General features: G+C 39.8%; 1 protein-coding gene across 1 annotated transcript; it reads left to right on the plus strand.

The window, feature by feature from the left end:
• The first annotated feature begins 1,951 nt into the window (after positions 1-1,951).
• mex3b (mex-3 RNA binding family member B) lies at positions 1,952-6,803 on the plus strand. Its single transcript, XM_060883882.1, has 2 exons — positions 1,952-2,583; positions 4,078-6,803. The coding sequence occupies exons 1-2, from the start codon at positions 2,355-2,357 to the stop codon at positions 5,451-5,453; spliced, it is 1,605 nt and encodes a 534-aa protein (XP_060739865.1). The 5' UTR covers positions 1,952-2,354; the 3' UTR covers positions 5,454-6,803.
• The last annotated feature ends 5,450 nt before the right edge of the window (positions 6,804-12,253 follow it).

Consider the following 12,253-nt stretch of genomic DNA (forward strand, 5'->3'; position numbering starts at 1 on the left):
TTTCTCCATCTCAAGCAGGACACGTTGTAATGATGCATGTTGGGTAGCACGCAGACACATTCCATCTCGGATCTCGAATCAGAACCGCCTTGTGTAAACAGCTCTGAGGTCGTGCATGTGGAGTTTGCATAATGCCCCTCCAGATGTTTCCCTATACAGCTCCAACGGAAAAAAGAAGACGACAGAGGGGGTTAAGAAAGAATAAGAAAGGGGTGAGCATTAAATAAGAGAAGCTTGAAGCACATTCTCAGGTTTAGAGGGGCAGTTCAAATTAGCATAGCTATTGTTCACAGGGCTTGAGGTGACAAAGCAGCCGCTTCTCGTTTCAATGCCACTGAATTGGTTTGAGATTTTCTTTGTGAAAGAAGAAGAGCACCCCCACACTTACACCACCTCCTGAGCCACAAAAGGTAGTTGTGCACTCAGATGGGGAACTACTGGGAGAATCACGGACGTCTAGAGCTCATATACGAGGGACAAACACATTGCTTAAGTGTGCTGTTAATATTTAAGCGGTCAGACCCACTCTGACCCTAAAGGAGTATTGATTGAACTGATTGTATTCTGGATTTGGGTTCAGGTCTAGGTTTAGGTCAGGCAGAATAAAAATATAACACCACTAACATGATATGGTTTTCTTATACCCCTCTCATAACCCATACTTTTTTCCCAGATTGCGGTTTTGTATCGTGACCTAAACAAAGCCCAGAGAATGTACTGCAAAAAATATTTTCAAATATCATGATATATCTCTGTCATGACGGACCCCCCACACACATCTTTTTTTGAGTGCTTGTCGAGAACCAAAAGACAAAAATGTGTCTGTATGATGTGAATGTTTTTCTTCCTTGGGACTACATCAAAACAAAGGTTACACAAAAAGGCTACATGAAATACAAATTTGAAGTTGCAACATTTCTGCTTGGTATGTGTTCAGTAACTGAGTGATGACCGTGTAAATACTAAACAGTGTCCCAGACCGCCGACATCCAACGTTGACCACAGAATTTACCTTAGGAGTCAAAGTTGAAAGTGAGGCGGACGGATAGGGTATAGGGTCAAAGAAAGAGAAGGACATAGTGCACACATGCACATGTACACACACACACACACACACACACTCTCTCTCTCTCTCTTTCTCTGAACTCTAGGCAAAAGCATGTCCGGGCATGTAGCTCTCTATCCAACACTTTACTTGATAATTGTTAGTCACTTCAATCGGTCTACTGAATATCAATTCTGAGAATATGAAAAGATTTTACAAGATGTGATTGAGCTGTTTAGAAAATGTTAACTTTACATAGAGAGCTAAATAGAAAGGCATGGCCATTTTTTTTAGTGTGTATAATCTACTATAACAACCTGGACAGAAGTGTTGGGTCACAACAGAACTCAGTATAATAACACAACAAACACAGTGTAAGTAAACAGGACATAATGTGACACAATACACATTAAATTTCGTATAATATACGTTTAGATAGATGTACATGAGAGGGTTACAGCTATGTTTGTCAGACAATAATACACTGAAATGTTCATAAAATACTTAAAAAATATCCTAACAAAATCTGTGTATGGATTTTGACGGGACAACAAAGGAGGGCGGGGCTGTAAGACACGTTCTCCGTCCCTTCCACCCGGCTCTATCGAATCATATTGATTTATGCAAATCGTAAACAGACAACATCCAATCGTTTGTGTTTATGCAAATTAGAACAAGCGTCGCAGCTCGTCCGCTCCAATCTGGCCGTTTAATGCAAGTAAAACGCCGCGTCGCTCCGCCCATATATCAACGCTGAATCCGTCCGGTCTGTTCATGCAAAACAGAAGCAGCGGGCTCATCGCACGCTTTCCATCCAATCCGCAGGGTTTATGCAAATTAGCGCCGCCTCTTTACCGTTCGCCGCCCGGACGGTGACGTCATGCAAGCATATCCCCCCCTTTCCAGTTTAGTGCCGCTGCTGCTGTGTGTCTGCAGCAAAAAGTCAGAGAGAAAACAGGAAAAGAGCTGAGCGCAGGGAGGGGCACTTCGGAGGAATTAGTACCACCGCCGGCACCGCAACAACCCCCAGTACCTTCGGAATACGCGTTCTGGGGGGATAAAATCGGGAGCTGGGATTTGCACTCCTTCTTTCCTTTCTTTCCCTTTTTACTGCCAGGACCAGAGGGAGAGAGAGAGAGAGAGAGAGAGAGAAAGAGAGAAAGAGCACTGTGGTTTTTTTTTTGCACCAGGGGCTTTTCTTTCCAGAGCCACCTCTTCTCTCCCTCTTCAATCCCCACCCTTCTTTCTCTCCTTTGTCCGGTGTGGTTGATCCAAGAGAGCTGACGAGAAAAGAAGAAGTCTGCCCGAGATGCCGAGCTCCCTGTTCCCCGAGCTGGAGAGGAATGGCAGCGGCAGCAGCCAGGGGGTCGACGCCCTGGACGACCAAAGAGCTCTGCAGCTCGCGCTGGACCTCACCCTGCTCGACCTGGACGAGAACCCCGCGTGCGACAACGAACCCCGGAAGAAGAGCGTGAACATGACGGAGTGTGTGCCCGTGCCCAGCTCCGAGCATGTGGCCGAGATCGTGGGCAGACAAGGTGAGATCCCCTTTGTTGTTTTAGATGATCGTGCATTATTAGAACTCATGTAAATTATTATTATTAATGCTCCGTTTGCAAATATACTTGTGTATGCAATGTGTGCCTTGTATAGCATTCACTCTTTAAGCTGGCCATTATTTACATGCAGTCACACACAGTAGTCTGGTGCATGGTCCTGCTTTATTTTGGTCCCACAAAAGGAAGGGAGTTGCTTTGCAGCCTCTTCTCAGACACACCAGCTTGTATCAGACCGCACCATGCTTTAGTCTTCACTCTCTTTGTTGTTCTTCCTTGCTTTTCTTTTTCGTTAAAAATACAAGAAAACAAAAACAAACAAACAAAAAATACAGAGAAAGGCTTAACAATACACTCCATCATACACAATGATGGGATGTATTATTATTATTCTTTTTATTATTATTATTATTATTATTATTATTATTATTATTATGGTGTTTATTGTTATTGTTATTATTGTGTTTATTATTCTTTTTATTATTATTATTATTATTATTATGTTTTGTTATTATTGTGTTTATTGTTATTATCATTATGTTTATTGTGTTTTTTATTATTATTATATTATTATTATTATTATTATTATTATTATCCATGTTGTTCAACAGTAGCCTGTTTTTGATTAAGCAGTCCTGGCTATGCAGCTAAAATAAAAAGGTGACTGAAGAGTTGCTGAGACACAACAGAGCAGAGTGAAAGCCTACTTAGGTTGAGAGGGTCAGACAGTGCCAGCTGTTTGTCTGTATAGTCTTGCTTTAACACACCTGATTCCTCCCTGACTCACTATTTAGCAGGGAAATTATGCAAAGGTCCTTGGAACTACAGTATTACTATAGTTTCTAGCACAGCCTTCATGTCTGGTTAAGATGTGAAAGCAGGGAAAATCCAGATTTTTTTCCCTCTGTGCTATTTTTGACCTGGACCACTGTGTGTCATGTAGCTGAGCATGTGGTTTGAATTCATGCCTTGCAACAACTAAGTGAATCGTTGTTCCTAGATTTAAAAGCAGGCATCTTTCTGCAACCTGCAAGCATTTGCATGTAGCATGTTTTCTTTTGTCATCACATACCATAATGCTTTTATTTAATTTTATATATTTTCTTTTACATTTGTTTCATGTTCTGTTTGACCACTTTGTCTGCTTCGGCTACTTTTATCTGTCCCGTCCTTTGTGTGGCTGGTGTAAAAAGGCGTGTTGACTTACATTATGTACTAAAATATAGCAAATATAGCACAGTGCTGTAACAAACAAAACATTTTGATCAAACTGATGCAAGTTAGTCAAGTTAGTGTGACATATCACAGCTTTTCAGTACACTTTGTTTTAACACATCATATCATGATGTCTGGTGCAATATATGAATGAGTAAATATGATATTTTGTCACATCATGTAGCCCTACCATCTAAATCTTTCAATCTGTGCTCTTTATTTTTGTTTTTAATTCTTACTTTTTAATATGTTGAAATGTAGGTTGCAAGATTAAAGCCCTGCGTGCCAAAACAAACACCTACATTAAGACTCCGGTGCGAGGGGAGGAGCCTGTTTTTGTAGTGACTGGCAGGAGGGAAGATGTAGCCATGGCACGGAGGGAAATCATCTCAGCAGCTGAGCATTTCTCCATGATCCGAGCTTCACGAAACAAAAACAGCAGCATGAATGGGAGTGGCAGCGTGCCTGGACCACCCAACCTACCAGGGCAAACCACCATACAGGTTCGAGTGCCATACCGTGTTGTTGGGTTGGTGGTTGGACCCAAAGGAGCCACGATCAAACGCATCCAACAACAGACACACACCTATATTGTAACCCCAAGTCGAGACAAGGAGCCGGTGTTTGAGGTAACAGGCATGCCGGAGAATGTGGATCGAGCACGTGATGAGATCGAGGCACACATTGCCATGCGTACAGGCGCTGGGTTGATTGAGTTCACCAATGCCACTGATGATAATGACTTCCACGCCAATGGCACAGACGTAGGCTTTGAAATGCATGCAGCTGGCAGCAGCAGCCATCACTCCAGCCTATGGGGTAAAACGAGTGCTAGTGCTAGTGCCAGCGCCACGCCCAGCCTGGGACGCAAGCCCTTTGCCAGCTATCGCAACGACAGCTCCAGCTCTCTAGGTAGCGCCTCCACTGACTCATACTTCGGCACCAACTACAGCCCTCCGAGTCCTGCACTGAGCTACAACAACAATAACAACAACAACAACCTGAATATCAACGGCAACTCATTTGTTTACGGCAGCGAGATTGTATCTCCTGACTGCGCTGATCTCACTTTTGATTCCTCGCCCGGATTTGACCCGGCTCCCGGTTTGCTTTGGTCTCAGTATGAACGTAGCATGAGCTTAACAAACAGTGCTACATCGTCCTCCATATTCCCTACCAATGCTTCCTCTAATGCTAACGGGATTCTGGCCAATCAGAGGCGACTGAATGGGATGAACTGCTCCACCCAGCCTCGTTTATCTCCGCCCCTTCATCACGTGGGTGGGATCAGCGATCATCCACTGGCCCGGAGGGTACGCAGCGACCCGGGAGGAGGCTCCTTGAATTTCCCAGGCTACAGCAACATGGCTTCCCATCTTCCAGGGCTGCCCTCAGACTCATCTGCGTCCTCCTCGTCTTCATCATCATCTTCCTCCTCTTCCTCTTCCTCGGGAACGAGCCGTAAAGGCAGCCGGGACTGTTCAGTGTGCTTCGAGAGCGAGGTCATTGCCGCCCTCGTGCCATGCGGCCATAACCTCTTCTGCATGGAGTGTGCCAACCGCATCTGCGAGCGCAATGACCCTGAATGCCCCGTCTGCCACGCTGCAGTTACTCAGGCAATACGTATATTTTCATAACTAAGTAAACAATTGAAAAATGATGACAAAGACATGACTATGATAGCAACAAAGATAGCATTACGAAGGAACATTTAACCACAAACTCCTGTTATGGCTTTATGAAACTCCTAATAATAACGCGTCTATCATACGTGTATATACATATGTATGTGAAGCTGCAGTATCCAAAAAAGTGAAAGCCGAACGAGGGCTCTGGCGTCATTTGCTAATACTGTAGCTCGGAACGAATACATTTCAACCTCTAATGCATGTTTAAAATGTATTTAAAAGCCTAGTAATCTACATAGTTCTAGTACAGAGTACACAGACACAGTTTTTTCCCTGCAAAGTCCGGAGAAGGGCCGCAAAAAAGTCTGGCCAAAGGTACGTGAGTCAGCGTGTAGACTGTTAACAGAGTCAGGCCTTTCGCGTTCACCAAGGGATCGGAAACAAGTTGCTAGACTTTCAGCAGCGACGATACTGCAGCGACTACAAAACGATCTGAGACGGAGCGATAACATATCCTGCATATATATGTATAGAACAAACGAACCAACAAAATCCACGTTTTAAATATTAATGACATTAATACAGATTGAAGTATTTTATTCTTTTTTGACTTGAAAGATTATATTTCATATGGCAAAGATGTTTACAGATATTTTAATTTAAGTTCAGTGAACTTTTTTGTAGCTGGGTTCAAATATTGTTTATTTTTTAGTATGGCCTTTGGGCAGCGAACACTGTATTATTTTAATATCACACGGAATATGTGGATGGACGAGCCGGAAACGCGGTGTGTACCTGCATTTAACAGTATTCTGTTGGGACTGAGGGTTTCTAGGTTCAGCAAAAAAATCTTTTAAATCCGTTTCACCCAGCATATTTTTTATTCAGTAATATAAAGCATATTTTATTCTATATTATTACGAAGCATTCAAATGTATAAAACTTAGTAAGTTGGACAAAAGGAAACCATTTATGCTTTCTAAAAATTTGTATGAATTAGATTCCAGTGGGTATTACAGACTTCTGTTGCACCACTATAGTTTTAGTATTTCTATTTTAATACGTTTGTTTACCACTTGTTTATGTATATGTAGGTGAAGTTACTTGAGCGTAAAAGTACTTTATTGAGCAAAGTTTAAAAACAAAGTATATTTTATTTTATGATAAAAAAAGGCCTTTAACCTCATGGTCAAATACTAATATTATATTTGCTGAAACAAGATTTGAAAAATGTATCAAGAGTTTTATTTTTCTGACATTTAAAGTTCTACATGATAAAGTAAAACTTAAGTAATGGTGCTACTTCATGTTTTTTTTAAGTATTTCTATATAAGTCCAATAAAATGGTACATGAAAGAAGTGTGTTGCTCCAGTCATTATACAACGTTAACTGACATTCTGAGTTATATTCAGCTTCATGGACTTGTAATAGACATGAAATATGCTCTGTCCCAAACACACACTGATTTTGACTCACTGATAGTCGTTTCATGTCCTATTGTTTACCCACATGTTGTGTCTATTACCCACAATGCACTACGGTTATGCGTTCGTTTTAACAGTGAGATGTGTTTACATATGCATTCAGAACATACATATTAAAATGTATCGTGAAATAAAGTTTAAAGTTATCTACACAATATGGAACACGGCTTAAGGTTATATGTGTTAATGATCGCCTATTTAGCCCGTTATCTAGGAGGCTATTAGTTATAATGGTGCAAAGCAACTGACCTTTGTGATGAATTGCTTATGTTTGCAATACATTTAAAAGTGGAACATTCTTTAGTAATAAAATTACTGTTAGACGCCACTGGGGAACTAATCACAATCCAGCTTTTTCCTACTGTCACATAGTGCCCAATTAAATTTTCTATATAATTCCATATACCTAGACTTTCATATACGTAGAAAAATGTGCAGGTTTCTAAAAGCGGAATAAGTCTGTGGTTTCAGTGATGCATTAGTGATGTTTCAGTTAATCGTATCATTTTCCAAAGAAAAACAATACAACTGTAGCATTCAAATATGAGCATCATGTCCACTGCTATATATATAAAAATATAATTTTTCAAGTTATGTGAATTGCGTAAAAAAGTATCCAGTGCACTAGACATTAATTCTTACGTAATGTCTCCATATTTTACAAAAATAAAATGAGTTTAAGAGGCAGTTAGGCCAAACATTAATTCAAGTCAACTGCATACTTAGACTTTTAAGTCTATTTAAGACTTTAGTTTTGCTAGGGTTGCCAACGAATAAGGGACCTGTAGAATTTAGAATTGTGCAAACTGCATGTCTAACATACACTCATATGTTACTCAGACTTCTGCTGTAATATGACATAGCAGAACTAACACCACTAGTATTGGCCATCTTCAACCTGGAAACATTTTTTCCACCATATGCCAGAACACCGGGCTTGTTTTGTTTAGCTTTGGCTTTGTGAGAATGGTTCAAGTTCCCTTTTCCAATGTTTGTGCTGCTAAATCAGAATTAGGAAGTACCTAAGTAATACAGAGGTGCCAACATTTATGGTTTAGCCGTATCATTGCTACAGTGATGTGGGAGGATTTCTGAAGACTAGTGTGTTTCATCAGCAGTTAGGAAAATTCCAAATAGAAATAAATCTTGGTCGAATTGACTGAAGGGGAAAAATGAAAAGGACACAAGAAAGAGATTTTTGTTGCTTTTTTGCTTTGCAGACTTGCTTTATCTAGACTAATTTTGACCTGTGTATTAGGTCTTATGAGCCAATAGAAACCATGTGGGCGGGACTGTAGTCTCTTTGGTCGATTAGGACAGCTGCTAATTATTAAGAAGTGGTGTTTTTTATTTGCAGTGGAATTTTACCTCACTGTTCCTTATATACAGTTAAAGTAAAAAGAAAAGAAAAAAATACATATATTCACCTCATTTATTTATATATGCTAGCAGCTAGCATTACTGTAGTTTCCAGCGGTGCCAAAGTAATGCCTGAGACAGTGACGCTGTCTGGCATACATAATAAATATGCAGAAGTCATCATATTTGAGATGTTCTCAGCAAGAACTGTGAATACAATCTCAAAGTAGAGTTGAGATTAGCACTGAATAAAGGAGTAGTTCACACCACCTTAGGGAACAGTATTCATGTGAATGCTGTCTAGATGTTAAGTGATTGCTCTGAAGGGCAGGAGCCTTATTGATCATCTCATCGCTGTCTATTCTGATTAGTGCAGTTAACCTTCACCTGAGTATAGGTTGAGGGTCATTATGTATTTAGGGACAGAGTCTAATGTTTGTTGCCAGTCAACTAGAGGGTTTTTACTGTCATTCTTTCATTTATAGGTTTCTAACTTGTTTATGTTGGAACACAAGTAGATGCAACACAAATAATGGTACAAATATACACAATAGTGTGAGATGAGTACAAAATGTACAATAAACACACTGAACATAAAGTGTAGTATTAGACAGAAAACCAGTTCATAATTGACTATAAGTTGTAGGATCTACTCTATCATACAACAAAGATAGTGTAACTGCAAAAGAGTGTAAAAGCAGCATTATAATAACACAATTGTGCAGTGATAGTATAAATTTAGCTATAACTCCATATCCATAGACTTTCATATACATAAACACGAACAAGTTAAAAGTGACTTTCTTTCTTTATTTTTTTATCAGTGGTTAAAGACATCACTAAGAAAAAAAAAGTTTTTTTGAAATGAAAAGTGAATGAAAGCAATTCAGGTCTGAAGGGGTTAATGGATGTATATGTAAGGTAGCTCAGCAGCTGTAGTGATGTGCTAATGACTGGAAATCCCAAAACACACAATGAGAGAGAGAGTTTGATTTTGGAACCTTTGGAATTAATCTGATAAATAAAATGTAAACACATGTTACTGTAGGTGGGAGAACGGGGGCTTTGTGGTTAGAATGTTTGCCTTGAACCTCTGGGGTTGGATATTTGATTCCCTGCTCTTCCCTGTTGTCATGGTGTTTGCATGTTCTCCCCGTGCTTCAGGGGTTTCCTCTGGGTACCTTTTTCCCCCCAGTCAAAAGACACGTATTCTAGGCTGCCTAGCATCAACAAATTGTCTGCATTAGTGTCTAAAGTTCAGAGTGTCCCCTGCCTTGTTCCCTTTGTCACTGGGATAGTCTTTAGCCTCCCTATAACCCTGTGTAGGATAAGCTGTCAGAAAATGAAAGATAGTAGTATGTTTTGTAAATTTTATGCCAATTTTAGTTCATAGTCATCAAGAGGTAGTGAACACATCACTGCGTGTTTCTGGAAGCTGATGTTTTATTGAATACTGAATACTCTATTGAATGTAACTGTATCAGCTCACTTGAAGCATATGAATGTTTTAGGGCTCCTACAGTTAATGATGTTGAATTCAGGGATAAAATTTTCCCCGTGCAATCTAATGTAAGAGCAAACAGATAGGAAAGTGAATTTATATGTATAATGTGTAACATCTATGTATGTTTTATATATAAAGAATTCATTGTTTTGTTATGACTCATATGATTCTTTGCATGGAGAAGTGGATGAATGTATTTTAAAAAAGTACTAAAGGAGGCAGGATTGGCGAGACTAGCACACACTCGTCATCACTTATCCAAAAAACCTCATTCTTTGTTACATTTTTTTATCCATACACTGACTTTCCTTTTCATCCATGTTCTTTCTATTTTTTTTCTTCAAAATTTAGTCCTGTAATTTCCATTCTTGTTTTCTTAAGCTCAAAAAATACCCAGAAACACATCTGCTCCACGCTATCTAGTTCACAAACATGACCATATTTATGTCACAGCAGTTCATATAATAAAAAAGAAACAAAACCATGCAAAGTCATGATGTTGACAAACCTAAGTGCCCACGAGTCAAAAGTATTTTCCAATAACTGGTTTTATATTTTAGCCCATAGTGCAGCAGTTGAAGTGTCGTGTGGTTTTTGCATGGAAAGACTGACTGCAAGAAATTTCGCCGCCGTTGCTTGATAATAACCGCACAGCGAACGGGCCTTAATGATCGGGTTCAGATGGAAACATGCAAACCGGCCCTCATAAAACCTCACTGTGAGGAAACAATTCCAGCACTCTTGCTGGAAAAAGAGCTGACAAGTGCTACATCCAAATTCAGAACATATGCCCTCGGTCCGAGAAACTCAGCCTCCTGGATTGGAACGCTGCCTGACGATGGAGTAAAAGATCATGTGAGACATCTCTGAAGCTGAGCCAGAGTTTTTTTTTTTTTTATTACTTTGTGTTTTCCATTGAGCTCAACTTCCTTTAATGTGTCAGAAGTAGCAGGAAGGATGCCAGCTGTGCCACACGGCCAGTTTTAGACCTTTGCTCATCTGTCTCAGTCTGGCCTGTTAAGAGGATGCGGATAACAGAGCAAGAAGCTTTGTCTGTGATAGTGGTAGCGGGTTAGAAAAACCAAAGGTGCCAAGTTCAAATCCCGCCACTGCTGCTGTTGGGCTTTTGAGCAAAAGCCATTAACTCTTAATAGATTTATACTGATATTAGATTTAGACTTATAGACTTTCTAAATAAAAGCATCTGACAAATGCACATTTTTGCATAATGCATGTTTATGATAATCTGATGGTCTGAGTCATGCTTGCACGATATATTTCCTGCTTTCATTCATTAATTTTCAGTAAGTGCTTCACAGCTTTTACTTTTACTGAGATTTTACAGTATTTGAAGCTTAGATTATAATTAGTCGAAGTATTTTAGATTTTAACGACTTTAGATTTCCTCCTTTAATGTACACAATGAGAATGATTACATTGAATATGCTAATAACCAATCACACTCTAGATCAGGGAGATTAGCTTAGCCTGAGTTTCCAGCTAGTCATAATGAATCAAATATACATTAATCAGAACAGATCCCACCTTGATGGTTAGAAAGTTTCTGCACTGGCATTTAGGTGGATGCTGTGATGTTATGGTTATCTCATGTGGTTAAGGCTCTGGGTTGTTGATTGGAAGGTTGTTGTTCAAGCCCCAGCACCACCAAGTTGCCACTGCTGGGCCCTTGGTCATAGCCCTTAACCCTCTCTGTTCCAGGGATTTTGCTTTGTGTGATAAAGTGGTGTTCCTGTTAAGGTGTATTCATAAGCTAGACTTTAGATCCATTGCAACCCCTTTTAGGACAAAATACTTATTGAAGATGAATTTATTAATGAACTCTATGTCTTTCCAGTTATAAGTGTCACACACTCTTTTGGTACTTTCTATTATCTCTCAAATAACTCCATGTAAATGACTGAAATAAATGAAAGAGCAGAACTGTGCAATTGAGGTTGCTGTGAGATGTGATGGTAATGGTGTGTGAGAAGGAGGTCATCCGTTCTCTATTTATAATGCCTCCGAGCTCGGCCCATCAGAGTCGAGAGCACCTGAACAACACGGACGATTGAGATGAAAATGAGTCAGCATATACATACTCACATGAAATATATAAACTGAGGCCTACAAAATGACGGCTCAGTCTGTCTTTGTCTATTAGTAGCACACACTTCCTCTATCTCTTACACACACTTAAACTCTCTTTCTCTCACATATACACACTCTCCACCTTTCTCTGTGTTAACAAAAATTGCCCACAAACCAGTTCTATCTTTCTCACACACATCTACTTACTGATTTTTCTTTATCTACCTCTCAGACACACATGCCATCACTGCTTTTCTTTGTCCATACTCTTTTTTTTCTTATATACACACCTATATAAGTTGACCATTACCTGCATAACCTATATGTATGGAGACCTGGGGAAAAAAGTCATTACCTGAACTGAATTATGCTT

The sequence above is a fragment of the Tachysurus vachellii genome, chromosome 1 (genome assembly GCF_030014155.1).
Source record: "Tachysurus vachellii isolate PV-2020 chromosome 1, HZAU_Pvac_v1, whole genome shotgun sequence".
Classification (NCBI taxonomy): Eukaryota; Metazoa; Chordata; class Actinopteri; order Siluriformes; family Bagridae; genus Tachysurus; species Tachysurus vachellii.